At 49.2% G+C, this 27,395-nt stretch overlaps 1 protein-coding gene across 1 annotated transcript in view; it reads left to right on the top strand.

Moving 5' to 3' along the window:
• Positions 1-27,395, top strand: part of LOC137345665 (proteasome subunit beta type-9-like) — a 168,524-nt gene that overhangs the window by 521 nt on the left and 140,608 nt on the right. Inside the window, exons 2-3 of the mRNA XM_068008926.1 lie at positions 18,840-18,907; positions 22,160-22,291. Coding sequence (XP_067865027.1) covers positions 18,840-18,907; positions 22,160-22,291 — 200 coding nt within the window. The remainder of the gene's footprint in view (positions 1-18,839; positions 18,908-22,159; positions 22,292-27,395) is intronic.

Consider the following 27,395-nt stretch of genomic DNA (forward strand, 5'->3'; position numbering starts at 1 on the left):
GGAATTACTTTGGGGTAATAGAAGCAAAATACTGAGGATGTTGGAAATCTGAAATAAAAACAGGAAGTGCTGGAAATACTCAGCAGGTCTAGCAGCATCTGTGGAGAGAGAAACAGGTAACGTTTCGGGTCTGTGACCTTTCATCAGAACTCTTGTTGGGGGAGGGGGGGCGTGGTGGTGGTGGGGTGGGCAGGTGGGTGAATGATGACCAACTCCTCTTAGTGTTCACACCAGCCTTTAGAAAGCAAAGATTGTGGCTACAGGAGTTTTGTTTAATTCGTTCCTGGGATGTGGGTGTCGCTGGCAAAGCCAGCATTTCCCTAATTACCCTTGAGAAGGTGGTGGTGACCTGCCTTCTTGAACCACTGCAGTCCATGTGGGGTAGGTACACCCACAGTGCTGTTAGGAAGGGAGTTCCAGGATTTTGACCCAGTGACAGTGAAGGAACGGTGATATAGTTCCAAGTCAGGATGGTGTGTGACTTGGAGGGGAACTTGCAGGTGGTGGTGTTCCCATGTATTTGCTGCCCTTGTCCTTCTAGTTGGTAGAGGTCGCGGGTTTGGAAGGTGCTGTTTAAGAAGTCTTGGTGCATTGCTGCAGTGCATCTTGTAGATGGTATACACTACTGTCACTGTGCATCGGTGGTGGAGGGAGTGAATGTTTGGAGATGGGATGCCAGTCAAGTGGGCTGCTTTGTCCCGGATGGTGTCGAGCTTCTTGAGTGTTGTTGGAGCTGCACCCATCCAGGCAAGTGGAGAGTATTCCATCACACTCCTGACTTGTGCCTTGTAGATGGTGGACAGGCTTTGGGGTGTCAGGAGGTGAGTTTCTCGCCGCAGGATTCCTAGCCTCTGACCTGATCTTGTAGCCATAGTATTTATATGGCTACTCCAGTTCAGTTTCTGATCAATGGTAGCCCCTAGGATGTTGATAGTGGGGGATTCAGCGATGGTAATGCCATTGAATGTCAAGGGGAAATAGTTAGATTCTCTCTTGTTTGAGATAATCATTGCCTGGCACTTGTGTGGCACGAATATTACTTGCCACTTAACAGCCCAAAACTGAATGTTGTCCAGGTCTTGTTGCAAATGGACACAGGCTGCTTCAGTATCTGAGGAGTCACGAATGGTGCTGAACATTGTGCAATCATCAGCGAACATCCCCACTTCTGACCTTATGATTGAAGGAAGGTCATTGATGAAGCAGCTGAAGATGGTTGGGCCCAGGACACTACCCTGAGGAACACCTGCAGTGATGTGCTGGAGCTGTGATGATTGACCTCCAACAACCACAACCATCACGCTAGGTATGACTCCAACCAGATGAGGGTTTTCCCCCGATTCCATTTTACTCAGGCTCCTTGCTACCATACTCGGTCAATTGCTGCGTTGATGTCAAGGGCAGTCACTCTCACCTCACCTCTTGGGTTCAGCATTTTTGTCCATGTTTGAACCAAGTCTGTAATGAGGTCAGGAGTTGAGTGGCCCTGGCAGACCCCAAACTGAGCGTCACTGAGCAGGTTATTGCTAAGCAAGTGCCGCTTGATAGCACTGTTGATGACACCTTCCATCACTTTACTGATGATTGAGGGTCGATTGATGGGGTAGTAATTGGCCGGTTTGGACTTGTCCTGCTCTTTGTGGACAACCCTGGGCAATTTTCCACATTGTCAGATAGATAGAATCATAGAGTCATTATGGCAGGGAAGAAGGCCATTCAGCCCATCAATTCCATGCCAGCTCTCTGTACAGCGATCCACTCAGTCCCATTTCCCTGTAGCACTGCATGTTTCTTTCCCTCAGGTGCCCCTCCAGTTTCCCTTTGAAATCATTGATTGTCTTTGCTTCCACCATCCTCATCGGCAGCGAGTTCCAGGTCATTACCACTCACTGCATAACAAAGTTCTGCCTCACATCACCACCACTCCCTCCCACCCCCACCTGCATCTCTTGCCCAAAACCTTGATGCTGTGTCCCCTGTCCTTGTACCATCAGCTCATGGGAACAGCTTTTCCTTGTCTCGCTTTTTAAAGCCAGTCTTCATCTTGTACAGCTCTATCAAATCTCCCCTCAATCTCCTTTGCTCCAGGGAGAATAACCCCAGCTTCTCCAACCTAACCTGTAACTAAAATCCCCCATCCCTGTAAACATTCTGGTAAATCTCCTCTGCACCTTCTCAATGACCTTCACATCCTTCCTAAAGTGTGGTGACCAGAACTGGACACAATACTCCAGTTGGGACCGAACCAGTGCTTTATAAAGGTTCAGCACAACTTCCCTGCTTTTGTACTCAATGTCTCTATTTATGAAGCCCAAGATCCCATATGCTTTACTAGCCACTCTCTCAATATGTCCTGCCACCTACAAAGATCGATGCACACGCACCCCACGTCCCTCTGTCCCTGTACACTCTTTAGAACTGTGCCATTAAGTATATATTGCCTCTCCCTATCCCTTCCGTCAAAATGCATCACCTCACATTTCTCTGTATTAAATTCCATCTGCCACCTCTCTGCCTATTCAGCTAGCCTATCTATGTCCTGTTGCAGGTAGTTCATCCTCACTGTTTGCTACTCCGGCAGGTTTGCTATCAGTGGCAAATTTTGAAATTTTACACTGTATTCCAATATCCAAGTCATTTATATACATCAATAAAAGCAGTAGTCCCAGCATTGACCCTTGGGGAACACCACTGTCTACCATTCTCCAATTTGAAAAACAACAATTTACTGCAAGTCGCTGTTTTCTGTCCTGAAGCCAATATTTTTTATCAGAGCTGACCCTGACCCTCCTATGTCATGAGCCTCAATTTTGTTAACCAGCCTTTTATGTGGTACAGTATCAAACGCTTTATTAAAATCCATATAAACAACATCTACAGCGTTCCGTTCATCAACCTTCTCTGTTACTTCATCAAAAAATTCAATTCGATTAGTCAAGCATGATCTGCATTTTACAAAACCGTACTGGCTCTCCTTAATTAACTCAAACTTCTCCAAGTGTCTGGTGATATTTTCTCTGGTTATTGTTTCTAAAACCTTATCCACCACTGCTGTTAAACTAACTGGCCTGCAGTTGCTAGGACTGTCCTTACACCCTTTCTTGAATAAGAATGTAACATTTGCCACTCTCCAGTCCTCTGGCAGCTCCCCCATATCTATGGAAGATTGGAAGATTATAGCAAGCCCTTCTGCTATCTTGATCCCCACTTCCCTTAGTAACCTGGGATGCAAGCCATCCGGATCAGGTGACTTATTCACTCTAAGCATAGCCAGCCTTCCCAATACAACCTGCCTATCAATTTTCACTCCATCCATTACCTCTACCATCTCCACGTCTACCAATATTTTGTCAGCATCCTCTTCCTTAGAAAACACTGATACAAAGTACTCATTCTGTATTATAGCCTTGCCCTGCACCTCGAAGGATATATCACCCTCTTTGTCCCTAATAGGCTTCACATCTCCTCTAACTACCCACTTACTATTTACATGCCAATGGAAGATGTTTGGGTTCCCTTTTATGTTGATTGCCATTCTATTCTCCTAGTTTATCTTTGCCAGTCTTATTTTCCATTTCACTTCTGTACTCAACTTATTGCATATGGCCTTGTTCTCACTTGAAGAATTCACCCGACATGCATCACACACTATCTTTTTTGTTTCATCATAATAGAAACATTGAAAAATAGGAGCAGGAGTAGGCCATTCAGCCCTTCGAGCCTGCTCCACCATTCATTATGATCATGGCTGATCATCCAACTCAGTAACCTGTTCTGGCTTTCGCCCCATACCCTATGATTCCTTTAGACACAAGAGCTTTATCGAACTCAAAGAACAAAGAACAAAGAACAGTACAGTACAGGAACAGGCCATTCGGCCCTCCAAGCCTGCGCTGATCTTGATGCCTGTCTAAACTAAAACCTTCTGCACTTCCGGGGTCCGTAACCCTCTATTCCCTTCCTATTCATATATTTGTCAAGATGCCTCTTAAATGTCGTTATCGTATCTGCTTCCACCACCTCCCCTGGCAGCAAGTTCCAGGCACTCACCACCCTCTGTGTAAAGAACTTGCCTCGCACATCCCCTCTAAACTTTGCCCCTCGCACCTTAAACCTATGTCACCTAGTAACTGACTCTTCCACCCTGGGAAAAAGCTTCTGACTATCCACTCTGTCCATACCACTCATAACTTTGTAAACCTCTATCATGTCGCCCCTCCATCTCCGTCGTTCCAGTGAAAACAATCTGAGTTTTTCCAAACTCTCCTCATAGCTAATGCCCTCCAGACCAGGCAACATCCTGGTAAACCTCTTCTGTACCCTCTCCAAAGCCTCCATGTCCTTCTGGTAGTGTGGCGACCAGAATTGCACGCAATATTCCAAGTGTGGCCTAACTAAGGTTCTGTACAGCTGCAGCATGACTTGCCAATTTTTATACTCTATGCCCCGACCGATGAAGGCAAGCATGCCGTATACCTTCTTGACTACCTTATCCACCTGCATTGCCACTTTCAGTGACCTGTGGACCTGTACGCCCAGATCTCTCTGCCTGTCAATACTCCGAAGGGTTCTGCCATTTACTGTATACTTCCCACCTGTATTAGATCTTCCAAAATGCATTACCTCACATTTGTCCGGATTAAACTCCATCTGCCATTTCTCCGCCCAAGTCTCCAACCGATCTATATCCTGCTGTATCCTCTGACAATCTTCATCACTATCCGCAACTCCACCAACCTTTATGTCGTCCGCAAACTTACTAATCAGACCAGCTACATTTTCCTCCAAATCATTTATATATACTACAATGATTTGGAGGAAAATGTAGCTGGTCTCCTTTGTGAAAACATAAATGTTTTGGCCTCAACTGCTTTTTGTGGTAGTGAATTCCACAGGCTCACCAATCTCTGGGTGAAGTAATTTCTCCTCATCTCAGTCCTGAAAGGTTTACCCCGTTTCCTTAGACTATGACCCCTGGTTCTGGACTCCCCCACCATCGGGAACATCCTTCCTGCATCTACCCTGTCAAGTCCTGTTAGAATTTAATAGGTTTCTATGAATCCCCCCTCACTCTTCTGAACTCCAGCGCTTATCATCCTAACCGACTCAATCTCTCCTCATAGGTCAGTCCTGCCATCCCAGGAATCAGTCTGGTAAACCTTTGCTGCACTCCCTCTATAGCAAGAACATCCTTCCTCAGATTAGGAGACCAAAACTGCACACAATATTCCAGGTGTGGTCTCACCAAGGCCTTGTATAATTACAGCAAATCATCCCTGTTCCTGTACTCGAATCCTCTCGCTGTGAAGGCCAACATACCATTATGCCTTTTTTACCACCTGTTGCACCTGCATGCTTACCTTCAGCGACTGGTGTATGAGAACACCCAGGTCTCGCTGCATATTCCCCTCTCTCAATTTATAGCTGTTCAGATAATAATCGGCCTTCCTGTTTTTGCTACCAAAGTGGATAACCTCACATTTATCCACATTATACTGTATCTGCCAAGCATTAGCCCACTTACTCAACTTGTCCAAATTACCCTGAAGCCTCTCGGCATCCTCCTCACAACTCACCCTCCCACTCAGTTTTGTGACATCTGCAAATTGGGAGATACTACATTTAGTTCTCTCATCTAAATCATTAATGTATATTGTGAATAGCTGGGGTCCTAGCACTGATCCCTGCGGTACCCCACTAATCACTGCCTGCCATTGGGAAAAAGACCCATTTATCCCTACTCTTTGTTTCCTGTCCGCCAACCAATTTTCTATCCATCGCAATACACTACCCCCAATCCCATGCGCTTTAATTTTACAAGCTAATTTCTTATGTGGTACTTTGTCGAAAGCCTTCTGGAAGTCCAAATAAACCACATCCACTGGCTCCCCCTCATCAACTCTACTAGTTACATCGACGAAGAATTCTGGTAGATTTGTCAAGCATGATTTCCCTTTCGTAAATCCATGCTGATTCTGTCCAATTCTACCACTGTTCTCCAAGTGCTCTGCTATAAAATCTTTGACAATGGACTCTAGAATTTTCCACACTACTGACGTCAGGCTGACTGGTCTATAATTCCCTGTTTTCTCTCTACCTCACTTTTTAAATAGTGGGGTTACATTAGCTACCCTCCAATCTGTAAGAACTGTTCCAGAGTCTATAGAATCTTGGAAGATGACCACCAATGCATCCACTATTTCTAGGGCCACTTCCTTAAGTACTCTGGGATGCATACCATCAGGCCCTGGGGATTTATCAGCCTTCAATCCCATCAATTCCCCCAACACCATTTCTCTACTAATACTGATTTCCTTCAGTTCCTCCCTCTCACTAAACCCTGTGTTCCCCAACATTTCTGGTGTTATATTTGTGTCCTCCTTTGTGAAGACAGAACCAAAGTATGCATTTAGTTGGTCAGCCATTTCTTTATTCCCCATCATTAATTCCCCTGTTTCTGACTGTAAGGGACCTACATTTGTCTTCACCAATCTTTTTCTCTTCAAATACCTTTCGAAACCTTTATAGTCAGTTTTTAATCTCGACCTCCCTCATTATCCAATGAGACCTGGCTTTTGTTGCCTGACCTTTCACCCTTGTGGTAATGTATCTGGCCTCTACTTGAAGCAACTCTCCTCCTTAAAGATAACCCATTGGTCCATTATAGTTTTTCCTGGCCATTTTACACTGTCTAGATCCCCTCACATCCCATTGACGTTAGCCCTCTTCCAATTTTGGCATTCTATTTTAGATTGTTCCTTGTTCTTCTCCATTACTAACCTGAACTTTATAATGTGATGATCACTCTTACCCAAGTGCACCCCCCACAAACACTTGGTCCACTTGGTCCACCTCATTTCCCAGCACCAGATCCAGCAACACCTCCTTTCCAGTTGGACTGAGAACATACTGCTCAAGGAGGTTCTCCTGAACACATTTTGTTTGGTTTGCATTTGTGTTTTCATGTTTTCGCTTTTGGACAGAGCTGTTTATTATTCTGCCATTAACGCTATCTCTGGACTAATGCAGCCATTCGCACTTCCTTTGCCTTTTATTCCATCTTTCCTGCCCTCCGCCCTACCACACCTTCCCTTTTAATCTTCTTCCCCCCTCCCCCCGCCCCCACTTTCACTTACTTAATACTTATTAAATTTCTAACCTTTGCCAGTTCTGATGAAAGGTCACAGACCTGAAACGCTAACTCTATTGCTCTCTCCACAGATGCTTCAAGACCAGCCGAGTATTTCCAGTAATTTTTGTTTTTATTTCAGAAATGTCCTCCCTTCTCTCGCTTTACTCTAACACTATTCCAGTCGAAATTTGGATTCCAGTGTTGTAGCTGTATTGGAACAGCTTGGCTCAGGGAACAGCAAGTTTTGGAACAGAAATCTTCAGTATTATCGCCAGAATGTTGTCAGAACCCTGAGCCTTTGCAGTATCCAGTGCCTTCAGCCATTTCTTGATATCACATGGAGTGAATCTGATTGCCTGAAGACTGGCATCTGTGATGCTGGGGACTTCAGGAGGAGGCCGAGATGGATCATCAACTCGGCACTTCTGGCTGAAGATTGTTGCAAACGCTTCAGCCTTATCTTTCGCACTGATGTGCTGGGCTCCCCCATCATTGAGGATGGGATATTTGTGGAGCCACCTCCTCCAATGAGTTGTTTAATTGTCCACCACCATTCATGGCTGGATGTGGCGGGACTGCAGAGCTTAGATCTGATCTGTTGGTTATGGGATCACTTAGCTCTGTCTATCACATGCTGCTTATGCAGTTTGGCACGCAAGTAGTCCTGGGTTGTAGCTTCACCAGGTTGACACCTCATTTTGAGGTATGCCTGGTGCTGCTCCTGGCATGCCCTCCTGCACTCTTCATTGAACAAGGGTTGGTCTCCTGGCTTGATGGTAATGGTAGAGTGGGGGATATGCCGGGCCATGAGGTTACAGATTGTGGTTGAGTACAATTCTGCTGCTGCTGATGGCCCACAGCGCCTCATGGATGCCCAGTTTTAAGCTGTGAGATCTGTTCGAAGTCTATCCTATTTAGCACAGATGCAGTGCCACACAATAGAACATGGCTACCCGACCCAAACCCAACCAGGCTCGACGACATGTGTCAGGATCGGGTCGGGTTGGGTCACTCTTCCAGGTCTGGCATTCGGACTTGGGTCGGGTTGGGCCACATCACATGCAGTGACAGCTAGGACGTCAAGGCGGGAAACATGCATCCGGACTCCGCACGAGTCTGCAGTGAGCGATTCCATCCAAGGCAGAGCACAACCTCTTTAATATAATCAACGTCATTCCAATGGTTGGTTGGGCTTGGGTCAGGCGAGGGAAAAAATTCAAAGGACTCGAGCCGGGTTAGGCTCCGGTCAGGTTTCAATTGCAGACCCGAGCAGGCCTTTACCACATAACACGATGGACGGTATCCTCAATGTGAAGATGGGACTTTGTCTCCACAAGGACTGTGTGGTGGTCACTCCTACCAATACAGTCATGGACAGATGCATCTGCGGCAGGCAGATTGGTGAGAACGAGGTCAAGTAGGTTTTCCCCTCTTGTTGGTTCCCTCACCACCTGCTGCACACCCAATCTAGCAGAAATCTTGTTTAGGACTCGGCCAGCTGGGTCAGTAGTGGTGCTACCGAGCGACTCTTGGTGATGGACACTGAAGTCCCCCACCCAGAATACATTCTGCGCCCTTGCCACCCTCAGTGCTTCCTCTAAGTGGTGCTCAACATGGAGGAGTACTGATTCATCAGCCGAGGAGTAGCGGTAGGTGGTAATCAACAGGAGGTTTCCTTGCCCATGTTTGACCTGATGCCATGAGACTTCATGGGGTAAGGAGTCAATGTTGAGGACTCCCAGGGCCACTCCCTCCCGACTGTATACCACTGTGCCACCACCTCTGCTGGGTCTGTCCTCTCAGTGGGACAGGACATACCCAGGGATGGTGATTGTGTTGACTGGGACATTGTCTGTAAGGTATGATTCTTGGAGAAGTACCACCAGACGTCCCTGCGCAAGATCTTCCAAATCCAGCGGTAAGAAAGACAGTCCAACAGCAGTGTTCTCTTCCAAGCCAACCTGCCCAGTATCGGGACATTACTCACCCAAAACCAGCTCCGCTGTGCGGGACATGTTGTTCACATGCCTGACACCAGACTCCCAAAGCAGCTGTTCTACTCAGAGCCTGGTCTCGGCAGGAGGCTCCCAGGAGGACAGCAGAAACACTTTAGTGATGTTCTCAAAGCAGCCCTGAAGATATCAGACATACCCGTTGACTCGTGGGAGTCCCTGGCTCGTGACTGCCCCAGCTGGAGAAAGCTCATCCGGGAAGGTATCATACACCTCGAGGGACTTCATCGGGAACATGTGGAGGCGAAGTCGAGGTGTTGGAGGGAAACGCACAAATATCCAAACTTGACCCTTCAAGCAACACCTGCCCCTCATGTGGCAGAGTCTGCAGAAAATGTGTTGGATTTATCAGCCATCTCAGAACCCATCAAACCGGAATGGGCGTGAGTCATCCTCAATCCCGAGGGATTGCTAAGAAGTAGAATCCCATATTATACTATGTTAGTAAAGGAACAACAGCTTGTATTTATACAGTGTCTCACATCTTTCAGACTCATCCCAAAAATACCACAACCATGGAGCAGATTTTGCCATTAGGGAACAAAACGATTTTATTTTGGTTCTGATGAAAGGTCACAGACCTGAAACGTTCACTCTGTTTCTCTCTCCACGAATGCTGCCAGACCTGCTGAGTATTTCCAGCATCTGCAGCATTTTGCTTTGATTTTATTTTGATGTTTTGTAAGCTCGTTGCTACGTACTCCATTAGTTCACGTTAAACTGTGAGCTTATCTACATTAACCCATTTACTGTCAATGCGTTTACTATTGTGTTAAATACAATAACCTAGGGGTATCACCCACTCATTCACTCATTACAAATCCCACTGCAAACACTTCCACATTTAGTTTCAGAAGTGAAAGTTCTGCAAAGTTTCCCCTCAGTTTGGTAAAATTCCCAAACTGTCAGTAAATCAAGCGATTCGCATTTCTGAAGCACTCGGGATCTCTCCAGGTATTTGCTCACAGTAAATCAGTGGGTACATTGTCTGTCTTAACCTGTTAGTGAGGCTCTGATTCTGGACTCTCTCTCTCTCTCTCTCTCTGCAAGTCTTTGGCATGGAAGGCCCAGCTCTCTGATCTGGAGTAGGCCACAACCTGCCCCATCTGGACCATGGGAGATATCCCAGAGGAAGGCCCAGCTCTCTGATCTGGAGTAGGCCACAGCCTGTCCCATCTGGACCATGGGAGATATCCCAGAGGAAGGCCCAGCTCTCTGATCTGTAAGCACAACCAGCCCCATCTGGACCCTGGGAGATATCCCAGAGGAAGGCCCAGCTCTCTGATCTGGAGTAGGCCACAACCTGCCCCATCTGAACCATGGGAGATATCCCAGAGGAAGGCCCTGCTCTCTGATCTGGAGTAGGCGACAGCCTGTCCCATCTGGACCATGGGAGATATCCCAGAGGAAGGCCCAGCTCTCTGATCTGGAGTCGGCCACAACCTGCCCCATCTGGACCATGGGAGATGTCCCAGAGGAAGGCCCAGCTCTCTGATCTGTAAGCACAACCAGCCCCATCTGGACCATGGGAGATATCCCAGAGGAAGGCACAGCTCTCTGATCTGGAGTAGGCCACAGCCTGCCCCATCTGGACCATGGGAGATATCCCAGAGGACGGCCCAGCTGTCTGATCTGGAGTAGGCCACAAACTGCCCCATCTGGACCATGGGAGATGTCCCAGAGGAAGGCCCAGCTCTCTGATCTGGAGTAGGCCACAGCCTACCCCATCTGGACCATGGGAGATATCCCAGAGGAAGGCGCAGCTCTCTGATCTGGAGTAGGCCACAGCCTACCCCATCTGGACCATGGGAGATGTCTCAGAGGAAGGCGCAGCTCTCTGATCTGGAGTAGGCCACAGCCTGCCCCATCTGGACCATGGGAGATATCCCAGAGGAAGGCCCAGCTCTCTGATCTGTAAGCACAACCAGCCCCATCTGGACCCTGGGAAATATCCCAGAGGAAGGCCCAGCACTCTGATCTGGAGTAGGCCACAACCTGCCCCATCTGGACCATGGGAGATATCTCACAGGACGGCCCAGCTGTCTGATCTGGAGTAGGCCACAACCTGCCCCATCTGGACCATGGGAGATATCCCAGAGGAAGGCCCAGCTCTCTGATCTGGAGGAGGCCATAGCCTGCCCCATCTGGACCATGGGAGATATCCCAGAGGAAGGCCCAGCACTCTGATCTGGAGTAGGCCACAGCCTGCCCCATCTGGACCATGGGAGATATCCCAGAGGAAGGCCCAGCTCTCTGATCTGGAGGAGGCCACAACCTGCCCCATCTGGACCAAGGGAGTTATCCCAGAGGAAGGCCGAACTCTCTGATCTGTAAGCACAACCTGCCCCATCTGGACCATGGGAGATATCCCAGAGGAAGGCCCAGCTCTCTGATCTGTAGGCACAACCTGCCCCATCTGAACCATGGGAGATATCCCAGAGGAAGGCCCAGCTCTCTGATCTGGAGGAGGCCATAGCCTGCCCCATCTGGACCATGGGAGATGTCTCAGAGGAAAGCGCAGCTCTCTGATCTGGAGTAGGACACAGCCTGCCCCATCTGGACCATGGGAGATATCCCAGAGGAAGGCCCAGCTCTCTGATCTGTAAGCACAACCAGCCCCATCTGGACCCTGGGAGATATCCCAGAGGAAGGCCCAGCTCTCTGATCTGGAGTAGGGCACAACCTGCCCCATCTGGACCATGGGAGATATCCCAGAGGACGGCCCAGCTCTCTGATCTGGAGTAGGCCACAACCTGCCCCATCTGGACCCTGGGAGATATCCCAGAGGAAGGCCCAGCTCTCTGATCTGGAGGAGGCCATAGCCTGCCACATCTGGACCATGGGAGATATCCCAGAGGAAGGCCCAGCTCTCTGATCTGGAGGAGGCCATAGCCTTCCCCATCTGGACCATGGGAGAATATCACAGAGGAAGGCCCAGCTCTCTGATCTGTAAGCACAACCAGCCCCATCTGGACCCTGGGAGATATCCCAGAGGAAGGCCCAGCTCTCTGATCTGGAGTAGGCCACAACCTGCCCCATCTGGACCATGGGTGATATTCCAGAGGATGGCCCAGCTCTCTGATCTGGAGTAGGCCACAACCTGCCCCATCTGGACCATGGGAGATATCCCAGAGGAAGGCCCAGCTGTCTGATCTGGAGTAGGCCACAACCTGCCCCATCTGGACCATGGGAGATATCCCAGAGGAAGGCCCAGCTCTCTGATCTGGAGGAGGCCATCGCCTGCCCCATCTGGACCATGGGAGATATCCCAGAGGAAGGCCCAGCACTCTGATCTGGAGTAGGCCACAGCCTGCCCCATCTGGACCATGGGAGATATCCCAGAGGAAGGCCCAGCTGTCTGATCTGGAGTAGGCCACAACCTGCCCCATCTGGACCATGGGAGATATCCCAGAGGAAGGCCCAGCTCTCTGATCTGGAGGAGGCCATAGCCTGCCCCATCTGGACCATGGGAGATATCTCAGAGGAAGGCCCAGCTCTCTGATCTGGAGTAGGCCACAACCTGCCCCATCTGGACCATGGGAGATATCACAGAGGAAGGCCCAGCTCTCTGATCTGGAGGAGGCCATAGCCTGCCCCATCTGGACCATGGGAGATATCCCACAGGAAGGCCCAGCACTCTGATCTGGAGTAGGCCACAGCCTGCCCCATCTGGACCATGGGAGATATCTCAGAGGAAGGCCCAGCTCTCTGATCTGGAGTAGGCCACAACCTGCCCCATCTGGACCATGGGAGATATCCCAGAGGAAGACCCAGCTCTCTGATCTGGAGGAGGCCATAGCCTGCCCCATCTGGACCATGGGAGATATCACAGAGGAAGGCCCAGCTCTCCGATCTGGAGTAGGACACAACCTGCCCCATCTGGACCATGGAAGATATCCCAGAGGAAGGCCCTGCTCTCTGATCTGGAGTAGGCCATGGCCTGCCCCATCTGGACCATGGGAGATGTCCCAGAGGAAGGCCCAGCTCTCTATCTGGAGTAGGACACAGCCTGCCCCATCTGGACCATGGGAGATATCCCAGAGGAAGTCCGTGCTCTCTGATCTGGAGTAGGCCATGGCCTGCCCCACCTGGACCATGGGAGATGTCCCAGAGGAAGGCCCAGCTCTCTGATCTGGAGTAGGACACAGCCTGCCACATCTGGACCATGGGAGATATCCCAGAGGAAGGCCCAGCTCTCTGATCTGGAGGAGGCCATAGCCTGCCCCATCTGGACCATGGGAGATGTCCCAGAGGAAGGCCCAGCTCTCTGATCTGGAGTAGGACACAGCCTGCCCCATCTGGACCATGGGAGATGTCCCAGAGGAAGGCCCAGCTCTCTGATCTGGAGGAGGCCATAGCCTGCCCCATCTGGACCATGGGAGATATCCCAGAGGAAGGCCCAGCTCTCTGATCTGTAAGCACAACCAGCCCCATCTGGACCCTGGGAGATATCCCAGAGGAAGGCCCAGCTCTCTGATCTGGAGTAGGCCACAACCTGCCCCATCTGGACCATGGGAGATATCCCAGAGGACGGCCCAGCTCTCTGATCTGGAGTAGGCCACAACCTGCCCCATCTGGACCCTGGGAGATATCCCAGAGGAAGGCCCAGCTCTCTGATCTGGAGGAGGCCATAGCCTGCCTCATCTGGACCATGGGAGATATCCCAGAGGAAGGCCCAGCTCTCTGATCTGGAGGAGGCCATAGCCTGCCCCATCTGGACCATGGGAGATATCACAGAGGAAGGCCCAGCTCTCTGATCTGTAAGCACAACCAGCCCCATCTGGACCCTGGGAGATATCCCAGAGGAAGGCCCAGCTCTCTGATCTGGAGTAGGCCACAACCTGCCCCATCTGGACCATGGGTGATATTCCAGAGGACGGCCCAGCTCTCTGATCTGGAGTAGGCCACAACCTGCCCCATCTGGACCATGGGAGATATCCCAGAGGAAGGCCCAGCTGTCTGATCTGGAGTAGGCCACAACCTGCCCCATCTGGACCATGGGAGATATCCCAGAGGAAGGCCCAGCTCTCTGATCTGGAGGAGGCCATCGCCTGCCCCATCTGGACCATGGGAGATATCCCAGAGGAAGGCCCAGCACTCTGATCTGGAGTAGGCCACAGCCTGCCCCATCTGGACCATGGGAGATATCCCAGAGGAAGGCCCAGCTGTCTGATCTGGAGTAGGCCACAACCTGCCCCATCTGGACCATGGGAGATATCCCAGAGGAAGGCCCAGCTCTCTGATCTGGAGGAGGCCATAGCCTGCCCCATCTGGACCATGGGAGATATCCCACAGGAAGGCCCAGCACTCTGATCTGGAGTAGGCCACAGCCTGCCCCATCTGGACCATGGGAGATATCTCAGAGGAAGGCCCAGCTCTCTGATCTGGAGTAGGCCACAACCTGCCCCATCTGGACCATGGGAGATATCCCAGAGGAAGACCCAGCTCTCTGATCTGGAGGAGGCCATAGCCTGCCCCATCTGGACCATGGGAGATATCACAGAGGAAAGCCCAGCTCTCCGATCTGGAGTAGGACACAGCCTGCCCCATCTGTTCCATGGGAGTTATCCCAGAGGAAGGCCCAGCTCTCTGATCTGTAGGCACAACCTGCCCCATCTGGACCATGGGAGATATCCCAGAGGAAGGCCCTGCTCTCTGATCTGGAGTAGGCCATGGCCTGCCCCATCTGGACCATGGGAGATGAACCAGAGGAAGGCCCAGCTCTCTATCTGGAGTAGGACACAGCCTGCCCCATCTGGACCATGGGAGATATCCCAGAGGAAGTCCCTGCTCTCTGATCTGGAGTAGGCCATGGCCTGCCCCACCTGGACCATGGGAGATGTCCCAGAGGAAGGCCCAGCTCTCTGATCTGGAGTAGGACACAGCCTGCCACATCTGGACCATGGGAGATATCCCAGAGGAAGGCCCAGCTCTCTGATCTGGAGGAGGCCATAGCCTGCCCCATCTGGACCATGGGAGATGTCCCAGAGGAAGGCCCAGCTCTCTGATCTGGAGTAGGACACAGCCTGCCCCATCTGGACCATGGGAGATGTCCCAGAGGAAGGCCCAGCTCTCTGATCTGGAGGAGGCCATAGCCTGCCCCATCTGGACCATGGGAGATATCCCAGAGGAAGGCCCAGCTCCCTGATCTGGAGGAGGCCATAGCCTGCCCCATCTGTACCATGGGAGATGTCCCAGAGGAAGGCCCCGCTGTCTGATCTGGAGTAGGACACAGCCTGCCCCATCTGGACCATGGGAGATATCCCAGAGGAAGGCCCAGCTCTCTGATCTGTAGGCACAACCTGCCCCATTTGGACCATGGGAGGTATCCCAGAGGAAGGCGCAGTTCTCTGATCTGGACTAGGCCATAGCCTGCCCAATCTGGACCATGGGAGATGTCCCAGAGGAAGGCCCAGCTCTCTGATCTGGAGTAGGACACAGCCTGCCCCATCTGGACCATGGGAGATATCCCAGAGGAAGGCCCAGCTCTCTGATCTGTAGGCACAACCTGCCCCATCTGGATCATGGGAGATATCCCAGAGGAAGGCCCAGCTCTCTGCTCTGTAGGCACAGCCTGCCCCATCTGGATCATGGGAGATATCCCAGAGGAAGGCCCAGCTCTCTGATCTGGAGTAGGACACAGCCTGCCCCATCTGAACCATGGGAGATATCCCAGAGGAAGGCCCAGCTCTCTGATCAGGAGGAGGCCACAGCCTGCCCCATCTGAACCATGGGAGATATCCCAGAGGAAGGCCGAACTCTCTGATCTGTAGGCCACAGCCTGTCCAGTCTGGGCTGTGAGAGATGTCCCAGAGGAAGGCCCAGCTCTCTGATCTGTAAGCCACAGCCTTTCCAGTCTGGGCTGTGGGAGATGTCCCAGTGGAAGGCCCAGCTCTCTGATCTGGAGGAGGCCACGGCCTGCCCTATCTGGACCATGGGTGATGTTCCTGCAGGAGAGAGACCAACTTTTAAAGGCCGTCAAACTGTCAGATTTTACTGGACTGTTAACTGTTGAGGATGTGTAATGAGTTCAGAAAGTCTGTAGGTGGTTTAATTGTTGTCAGGCCCTGACTCTTATCTGAGGCATTAGTAAAGTGGCCAATGGCTATATTTCTGAACTCTGCCTCAGAGCAGTGCCTCTGGCTGAAGGTGTTTCATCTTTCAGTGCTGGGAGAAGTGAAATAGTTAACTCCAGCATACCTAGAAATTAAATTCTTTCAGAATTCCTGCCCAGTTCCCGGAACAATCCAGGGAGTGGAGTGCAGTGGTCAGCCCCTGTCTCACCCTACAGTCTCCTCGCTGCCCTCTGCTCAGCCCATTTTACTTAATTGTATTTGTGGGGCACAGCAAGATTCCCACAAACAGCAATATGTTAATGACCAGATAATCTGTTTTAGTGATATTGGCCGAGGGATAAGTGTTGGCTGGGAACAAAGGAGGAAACCTCCCCTGCTCTTCTCCAAATCACGCTTTGGGAGCTTTTACATCCACCTGGCAGTTTAACATCTCACTCTACATATGACGTCAGACCCACAACAATATGATTGAGTCTTAACTGCCCTCTGAAATGGTCTGGCAAGCCACTTAGTTATATAAAAAGCCACAAAAGAACTGTAAGAATAAAACCAGATGGATCGCCCAGTGTCAACCTCGGCACCAGACATAACAAGGGCACATCCTCCGCAGTCAGTCCTGCAAAGTCACCCACACTAACATCCAGGGACTTGTGCCAAATTAGAGAGAACTGTCCAACAGGCTAATCAAGCAACAGCCTGACATAGTCATACTCAACAAATCACACCAGACTCCTCCATTACCATCCCTGGGTGTGTCTTGTCCCACTGGCAGGACAGACCCACCTGAGGTGGTGGCACACTGGTACAGTTAGGAGGGAGTCGCCCTGCGAGTCCTCAACATTGACTTGGAAATATATCATCGCTGGGTCAAAATCCTGGAACTCCCTTCCTAACAGCACTGTGGGTGTACCTACCCCACATGGACTGCAGCGGTTCAAGAAGGCAGCTCACCACCACCTTCTCATGGGCAATTAGGGATGGGCAATTGTCCTATAAGGGTATTAAAAGATTAAAAGCAAAATACTGCGGATGCTGGAAATCTGAAACAAAAACAAGAAATGCTGGATTCATTCAGCAGGTCTGGCAGCATCTGTGGAAAGAGAAGCAGAGTTAACCTTTCGGGTCAGTGACCCTTCTTCGGAACTCAAACAGTTGGCAACATCATCTGAAACACAGCGTCACTTTTCACTGAAGACGCTCAGCTCTGCCTCACCGCTGCCTCTGATTTGTCACGCTGTTTATCTGACATCCAGTCTTAGATGGGGCAGAAGTTTCCTCCAATTAAATATTTGGAATACCAAAGCCGTTGTTTTCGAGATACGTTCCCAAGCTCCTGATCTCATCACTATCACTGGCCACTGTCTCTGACTGAATCAGACTCTTCGCAACCTCAGCACCCTATTTGGCCCTGAGATTACCTTCCTATCTCATCCTCTCCATCACCAACCTCCCACCTTCCACCCTCTGGAAATATGAACACACCCAAAACTTTGCTGCCCATGTTCTGACTTGCACCAAATCCCAGTCATCCATCGCCCCCTGTGCTCACTGACCTACATTGGCTTCCAATCTACCAACACCTTGATTTTAAAATTCTCATCCTTGTTTTCAAATCCCTCCATGGCCTCGTCCCTCCCTATCTCTGTAATCTCCTCCAGCCCCTCAACCCTCCAACCATTGCATTTTCTGACCTCTTGTGCATCCCCAACTTTCATCACTCTACCATTGGCGACTCCGGAATTCCTTCTCTAAACCTCTGCACATCTCCACTGTTCCTTTAAGATGCTCCTTAAGACATAGGGAAGTGTTGCTGCAACTGTACAAGGCATTAATGAGACCGCACCTGGAGTATTGCGTACAGTTTTGATCCCCTTACTTGAGGAGGGATGTGGTTGCATTTGAGGCAGTTCAGAGGAGGTTCACTAGATTGATTCCAGAGATGAGGGGTTTGTCTTATGAAGGGAGATTGAGCAGTTTAGGCCTTTACTGTCTGGAGTTTGGAAGAATGAGAGGAGATCTAATTGAGGTATCTAAGATGATTGAGGGGATTGACAAAGTAGATGTAGAGAGGATGTTTCCTCTGGTGGGGCAATGTAGAATGAGAGGTCATAGTTTTAGGATAAGGGGTAGCAGATTTAAAACAGAGATGAGGAGAAATTACTTCTCTCAAAGGGTGGTGAGTCTGTGGAATTCACTACCTCAGAGTGCGGTGGATGCCGGGACATTGGGTAAATTTAAGGAGGAGATAGACAGATTTTTAATTAGTTATGGAAAATGGGCAGGAAAGTGGAGTTGAGGCCGAGATGAGATCAGCCATGATCGTATTGAATGGCGGAGCAGGCTCGAGGGACTGAATTGCCTACTCCTGCTCCTAGTTCTTTTGTTCTTATTTTTATCGTCCTTAATTCCCAACTCCTTGACCTAGCTTCTGGTCCCCTGTCCTAATATCTCGTTCTGTAGCTGGGTGTAATTTGTATTTGCTCACACTCCTGTGACGAGCCTGGGATATGTTACTGTATTAATGGCACCATGCCAATGCAAGTTTGTCTTATCAACAGATAAACTCGATGTCGTTACTGCTCCCAGTTGGTTTATGTTTCTGAACTTTCCTTGTTCCAGACCACGATCATTGCAGTCGAGTTCGATGGTGGAGTGGTGATTGGCTCGGACTCTCGTGTCTCTGCTGGGTAAGCTTATTGCATCTATTCTCTCGCTGGGACTATGTCAATCCATTCAAATTCTACAACTGGGAATTTACATAGCATCTTTCACAAGGTCTCAAAGTGCTTCACAGCCAATGAGGCGTGGGCACTGCTGTCATGTAGGAAACTTGACAGCCAATTTATACACAGCAAGCTCCCATAAACAGCATTGAGACAAATAACCAGTGAACCCCCTTTAGTGATATTGATCAAGGGGTAAATATTGGCCCAGGATAGAGGGTAGAACTCAGCTCTTCTTCAAAATCGTCCCTTGGGATCGGAGAGGGTAGGCAGGGCCTCAGTTCTGCATCTCATCCAAGGGGCAGCATCGCTGACAAAGAACAAAGAAAATTACAGCACAGGAACAGGCCCTTCGGCCCTCCAAGCCTGCACCGATCTAGATCCTCTATCTAAACATGTCGCCTATTTTCTAAGGGTCTGTATCTCTTTGCTTCCTGCCCATTCATGTATCTGTCTAGATACATCTTAAAAGACGCTATCGTGCCCGCGTCTACCACCTCCGCTGGCAACGCGTTCCAGGCACCCACCACCCTCTGCGTAAAGAACTTTCCACGCATATCCCCCCTAAACTTTTCCCCTCTCACTTTGAACTCGTGACCCCTAGTAACTGAATCCCCCACTCTGGGAAAAAGCTTCTTGCCATCCACCCTGTCTATACCTCTCATGATTTTGTACACCTCAATCAGGACCCCCCTCAGCCTCCGTCTTTCTAATGAAAGTAATCCTAATCTACTCAACCTCTCTTCATAGCTAGCGCCCTCCATACCAGGCAACATCCTGGTGAACCTCCTCTGCACCCTCTCCAAAGCATCTACATCCTTTTGGTAATGTGGCGACCAGAACTGCACGCAGTATTCCAAATGTGGCCGAACCAAAGTCTTATACAACTGTAACATGACCTGCCAACCCTTGTACTCAATACCCCGTCTGATGAAGGAAAGCATGCCGTATGCCTTCTTGACCACTCTATTGACCTGTGTTGCCACCTTCAGGGAACAATGAACCTGACCACCCAAATCTCTCCGTACATCAATTTTCCCCAGGACTTATCCATTTACTGTATAATTCACTCTTGAATTGGATCTTCCAAAATGCATCACCTCGCATTTGCCCTGATTGAACTCCATCTGCCATTTCTCTGTCCAACTCTCCAATCTATCAATATTAATTAGAAATTAATTAGAATTAGAACATTACAGTGCAGTACAGGCCCTTCGGCCCTCGATGTTGCGCCGACCTGTGAAACCATCTGACCTACACTATTCCATTTTCATCCATATGTCTATCCAATATTCTGCTGTATTCTCTGACAGTCCCCTTCACTATCTGCTACTCCACCAATCTTAGTGTCGTCTGCAAACTTGCTAATCAGACCACCTATACTTTCCTCCAAATCATTTATGTATATCACAAACAACAGTGGTCCCAGCACGGATCCCTGTGGAACACCACTGGTCACACATCTCCATTTTGAGAAACTCCCTTCCACTGCTACTCTCTGTCTCCTGTTGCCCAGCCAGTTCTTTATCCATCTAGCTAGTACACCCTGGACCCCATGCGCCTTCACTTTCTCCATCAGCCTACCATGGGGAACCTTATCAAACGCCTTACTGAAGTCCAAGTATATGACATCTACAGCCCTTCCCTCATCAATCAACTTTATCACTTCCTCAAAGAATTCTATTAAGTTGGTAAGACATGGCCTTCCCTGCACAAAACCATGTTGCCTATCACTGATAAGCCCATTTTCTTCCAAATGGGGATAGATCCTATCTTCCCCAGCAGCTTCCCTACCACTGACGTCAGGCTCACCGGTCTATAATTACCTGGATTTTCCCTGCTACCCTTCTTAAACAAGGGGACAACATTAGCAATTCTCCAGCACTCCCTCAGTCCTGCACTGATCTGTCATCCTAGATATTATGGTGAAGTTTCTGGAGTGGGGCGTGAACCCCTGACTTTCAGACTCAGAGTTGAGAGCCATAACTGACACAATGAGCAGGTGATGTTAGACCAGATTAGAAAGGGGAAAACTGGAGCAGAATTCCTGATGCTGATGTCGAAGCAGTAATCCCTGCTGAGAGAATGTCTCGGTGGAGATGTTGGCGAGGACAGGAACAGTTCAGCTGCCATACTTACAACCCTCTCTACTCCTGAAGGCACAAGCACCAGTCACCCCCTCACACCCAAGTAGCCATTGTTCAGGTGTGCAGGAAGATGGACTGGATTCGGCCCCAGCTGCAGTAACGTGATCAATTCTGGGCACTTTAGGAAGGATGTCAAAGCCTTGGAGAGGGTAGAGGGGAGGATGACTCGAAAGGAACCAGGGATGATGAGAGCTTTCAGTTATATGGAGAGACTGGAGAAGCTGGGATTGTGCTCCTTAGAGCAGAGAGGATAAGGGGAGATTTTATCGAACTGTTCAAAATCATGAGGGGTTTTGACAGCAAAAACAAGGAGAAACTGTTTCCAGTGGCGGGTGGGTCGGTAACCAGAGCACACAGATTTAAGAGAATTATCAAAAGAGACAGAGGGGGATGAAGAGTTGTTGTGATCTGGAATTCACTGCCTGAAAAGGCGTTGGAAACAGATTCAACAGAAACTTTCAAAAGGAGATTGGATAAATATTGCAAAAGGAAAGAGTTACAGGGTTATGAGAAAGAGAAAGGGATTGGCGATAACTGGACAGCTCTTTCAAAAGGCCAGCACAGTTACGAGGGGCCGATTATGATTCTGAGCTTGGCGTTAAAGAATCAGTACCTCCTGATGTTTTTCCGCCTAGGTGAGGTCCTGGGTGGGCCTTGGCCTTTCACCTGGCTCTGCAATTTAACAGTTTCCTGTAGTGCCATGACTCTAAAATTCCGAGATGAAGTGCGGGAAGCCCGTCTCTCTATTCCAGTCTCCTTATCCCTTCACCTACTGGATGGGTACTGAGCAATAAGTGTATGTAGCATGGGCAGACATCCCTTTTAGGGCTATATTCCCACGGCTGGGACTTCAGACAGTTCTGGAAGTAGAGTGAGGCTAGAGGTACCGCTGCCCTTCGGAACAAGGGTCACTGTGTAAAACAAGCCACCGATTCACTGTGAGCTGGTTTCACACTACTGCTGAGGACCCAATTCACCCCAGGAATCGTTATTAACTGTGGGCTAGTTTGGACAAACTAATCATTGTTTTGATGAAAGGAGGTTAATGGTGTTCCCTGTGTGCCTATAGGGAGGCAGTGTGTAATCGTGTGATGAACAAGTTGTCAGTCCTCCATGAGCGAATTTATTGTGCCCTGTCTGGGTCAGCTGCTGATGCTCAGGCGATAGCAGATTCTGTCAACTACCAACTGGAACTGCACAGGTAAGCAGACCAATCCCTTGCTATTGCAGTTCACTTTACAGATTCATGTCTGAATATTCTGAGGCCCCACTCCAAACACTGAGCCATGTGCAGAGTGGAACAATCAGCAATTCACAGGGCACGGCCTGTAGTTTTAAAACCAGAGGCATGAACAGATAGAAAGTAAAGACTGGTCTAGCAGAGGGAATGGCCACAAACATCCACTCCGTCCCACTGTGACCATCAGAGATTACCCACCATGACCATCAGTGACTTCCCACTGTGACCATCAGTGACTTCCCACTGTGACCATCAGAGATTACCCACCATGACCATCAGTGACTTCCCACTGTGACCATCAGAGATTACCCACCATGACCATCAATGACTTCCCACTGTGACCATCAGTGACTTCCCACTGTGACCATCAGAGATTACCCACCATGACCATCAGTGACTTCCCACTGTGACCATCAGTGACTTCCCACTGTGACCATCAGAGATTATCCACTGTGACCATCAGAGATTACCCACCATGACCATCAGTGACTTCCCACTGTGACCATCAGTGACTTCCCACTGTGACCATCAGAGATTACCCACCATGACCATCAGAGATTACCCACTGTGACCATCAGAGATTACCCACTGTGACCATCAGTGACTTCCCACTGTGACCATCAGAGATTACCCACCATGACCATCAGAGATTATCCACTGTGACCATCAGAGATTACCCACCATGACCATCAGTGACTTCCCACTGTGACCATCAGTGACTTCCCACTGTGACCATCAGAGATTACCCACCATGACCATCAGTGACTTCCCACTGTGACCATCAGTGACTTCCCACTGTGACCATCAGTGATTATCCACTGTGACCATCAGAGATTATCCACTGTGACCATCAGTGACTTCCCACTGTGACCATCAGAGATTACCCACTGTGACCATTAGATATTACCCACTGTGACCATCAGAGATTACCCACCATGACCATCAGTGACTTCCCACTGTGACCATCAGTGACTTCCCACTGTGACCATCAGAGATTACCCACCATGACCATCAGAGATTATCCACTGTGACCATCAGAGATTACCCACTGTGACCATTAGATATTACCCACTGTGACCATCAGAGATTACCCACCATGACCATCAGAGATTACCCACTGTGACCATTAGATATTACCCACTCTGGCCATCAGAGATTACCCACCATGACCATCAGAGATTACCCACAGTGACCATTAGATATTACCCACTGTGACCATCAGAGATTACCCACTGTGACTATCAGAGACTTCCCACTCTGACCATCAGAGATTTCCCGCTGTGACCATCAGATATTACCCACTGTGACCATCAGATATTTCCCACTCCGACCATCCAAGATTTCCCACTATGATCATCAATGATTACCCACTGTGACCATCAGTGATTACCCACTGTGACCATCAGATATTTCCCACTGTGATCATCAATGATTACCCACTGTGACCATCAGTGATTTCCCACTGTGACCATCAGAGATTTCCCACTGTGACCATCAATGATTTCCCACTGTGACCATCAGAGATTTCCCACTGTGACCATCAGAGATTACCCACTGTGACCATCAGAGATTTCCCACTGTGACCATCAGTAATTACCTACTGTGACCATCAGAGATTTCCCACTGTGACCATCAGTGATTACCCACTGTGATCATCAATGATTACCCACTGTGACCATCAGTAATTACCCACTGTGACCATCAGAGATTTCCCACTGTGACCATCAGTAATTACCTACTGTGACCATCAGAGATTTCCCACTGTGACCATCAGTGATTACCCACTGTGATCATCAATGATTACCCACTGTGACCATCAGTAATTACCCACTGTGACCATCAGAGATTTCCCACTGTGACCATCAGTAATTACCTACTGTGACCATCAGAGATTTCCCACTGTGACCATCAATGATTACCCACTGTGACCATCAGTAATTACCCACTGTGACCATCAGAGATTTCCCACTGTGACCATCAATGATTACCCACTGTGACCATCAGTAATTACCCACTGTGACCATCAGAGATTTCCCACTGTGACCATCAGTAATTACCTACTGTGACCATCAGAGATTTCCCACTGTGACCATCAATGATTACCCACAGTGACCATCAGTAATTACCTACTGTGACCATCAGAGATTTCCCACTGTGACCATCAGTAATTACCCACTGTGATCATCAATGATTACCCACTGTGACCATCAGTAATTACCCACTGTGACCATCAGAGATTTCCCACTGTGACCATCAGTAATTACCTACTGTGACCATCAGAGATTTCCCACTGTGACCATCAATGATTACCCACTGTGACCATCAGTAATTACCCACTGTGACCATCAGAGATTTCCCACTGTGACCATCAATGATAATTTCCACTGTGACCATCAGAGATTACCCACTGTGACCATCAGAGATTACCCACTGTGACCATCAGAGATTTCCGACTCTGACCATCAGAGATTACGCACTGTGAATATCAGAAATTTCCCACTGTGACCATCAGAGATTTCCCACTGTGACCATCAGAAATTTCCCACTGTGACCATCAGAGATTTCCCACTGTGACCATCAATGATAATTTCCACTGTGACCATCAGAGATTACCCACTGTGACCATCAGAGATTACCCACTGTGACCATCAGAGATTTCCGACTCTGACCATCAGAGATTACGCACTGTGAATATCAGAAATTTCCCACTGTGACCATCAGAGATTTCCCACTGTGACCATCAGAAATTTCCCACTGTGACCATCAGAGATTACCCACTGTGACCATCAGAGATTTCCGACTCTGACCATCAGAGATTACGCACTGTGAATATCAGAAATTTCCCACTGTGACCATCAGAGATTTCCCACTGTGACCATCAGAAATTTCCCACAGTGACCATCAGAGATTTCCGACTTTGACCATCAGAGATTACGCACTGTGAATATCAGAAATTTCCCATTGTGACCATCAGAGATTTCCCACTGTGACCATCAGAAATTTCCCACTGTGACCATCAGAGATTACCCACTGTGACCATCAGAGATTTCCGACTCTGACCATCAGAGATTACGCACTGTGAATATCAGAAATTTCCCACTGTGACCATCAGTGACTTCCCACTGTGACCATCAGAGATTTCCACTGCTACACTTCCCAGTTCCTTCATGGATCCAGATTCCTGTACAGCTACAGGTTCCGGCATAGATCCAGGTTCCTGCTTAGATCCATAAAGAGATACAGCAACGAAACAGGCCCTTCGGCCCACCAACCACCCATTTATACTAATCCTACATTAATCCCATTTTCCCTCTCACATCCCCACCTTTCCTCAATTCTCCAACCTACACTTGGGGCAATTTTTGACATTGGCCAATTTTCCGATCAACCCGCGGTCACAGGGAGAACTTGCAAACTCAGCACAGGCAATACCCAGAACTGAACCCGGGTCGCTGGAGCTATGAGGCTGCAGTGCTAAGCAATGAGCCACTGTGCCGCCCAGACCCAGGTTCCTGCATGGATCCAGGTTCCTACTTAGATCCGGATTCCTGCATGGATCCAGGTTCCTGCTTAGATCCAGATTCCTGCATGGATCCAGGTTCCTGCATTGATCCGGATTCCTGCATGGATCCAGGTTCCTACTTAGATCCGGATTCCTGCATGGATCCAGGTTCCTGCTTAGATCCAGATTCCTGCATGGATCCAGGTTCCTGCATTGATCCGGATTCCTGCATGGATCCAGGTTCCTGCTTAGATCCAGATTCCTGCATGGATCCAGGTTCCTACTTAGATCCGGATTCCTGCATGGATCCAGGTTCCTGCTTAGATCCGGATTCCTGCATGGATCCAGGTTCCTGCATTGATCCGGATTCCTGCATGGATCCAGGTTCCTACTTAGATCCAGTTTCCTGCATTGATTCAGTTTCCTGCATCGATCCAGGTTCCTGCTTAGATTCAGGTTCCTGCATGGATTCAGTTTCCTGCATCGATCCAGGTTCCTGCTGAGATTCAGGTTCCTGCATTGATCCAGGTTCCTGCTTAGATTCAGGTTCCTGCATTGATCCAGGTTCCTGCATTGATCCAGGTTCCTGCTTAGATCCAGTTTCCTGCATTGATCCAGGTTCCTGCATCGATCCAGGTTCCTGCTTAGATTCAGGTTCCTTCATGGATTCAGTTTCCTGCATTGATCCGGATTCCTGCATGGATCCAGGTTCCTGCATTGATCCAGTTTCCTGCATGGATTCAGGTTCCTGCATCGATCCAGGTTCCTGCTTAGATTCAGGTTCCTGCATTGATCCAGGTTCCTGCATTGATCCAGTTTCCTGCATTGATTCAGGTTCCTTCATGGATTCAGTTTCCTGCATTGATCCGGATTCCTGCATGGATCCAGGTTCCTGCTTAGATTCAGGTTCCTGCATTGATCCAGGTTCCTGCATTGATCCGGATTCCTGCATTGATCCAGGTTCCTGCTTAGATCCAGTTTCCTGCATTGATCCAGGTTCCTGCATGGATCCAGGTTCCTGCATTGATTCAGGTTCCTGCATGGATCCAGGTTCCTGCATTGATTCAGGTTCCTTCATGGATCCAGTTTCCTGCATTGATCCGGATTCCTGCATGGATCCAGGTTCCTGCATTGATCCAGGTTCCTGCATTGATTCAGGTTCCTTCATGGATCCAGTTTCCTGCATTGATCCGGACCCTGCATGGATCCAGGTTCCTGCATTGATCCAGGTTCCTGCATTGATTCAGGTTCCTTCATGGATCCAGTTTCCTGCATTGATCCAGGTTCCTATTTAGATCCAGTTTCCTGCATGGATCCAGGTTCCTGCATTGATCCAGGTTCCTTCATGGATCCAGGTTCTACATTGATCCAGGTTCCTGCATGGATCCAGTTTCCTTCATGGATTCAGTTTCCTGCATGGATGCAGGTTCCTATTTAGATCCAGGTTCCTGCTTAGATTCAGGTTCCTTCATGGATTCAGGTTCCTTCATGGATCCAGGTTCCTGCATGGATCCAGTTTCCTGCATGGATCCAGGTTCCTGCATGGATCCAGTTTCCTGCATG

This window comes from Heterodontus francisci, chromosome 29, assembly GCF_036365525.1.
Source record: "Heterodontus francisci isolate sHetFra1 chromosome 29, sHetFra1.hap1, whole genome shotgun sequence".
In the NCBI taxonomy this organism is placed as follows: domain Eukaryota; kingdom Metazoa; phylum Chordata; class Chondrichthyes; order Heterodontiformes; family Heterodontidae; genus Heterodontus; species Heterodontus francisci.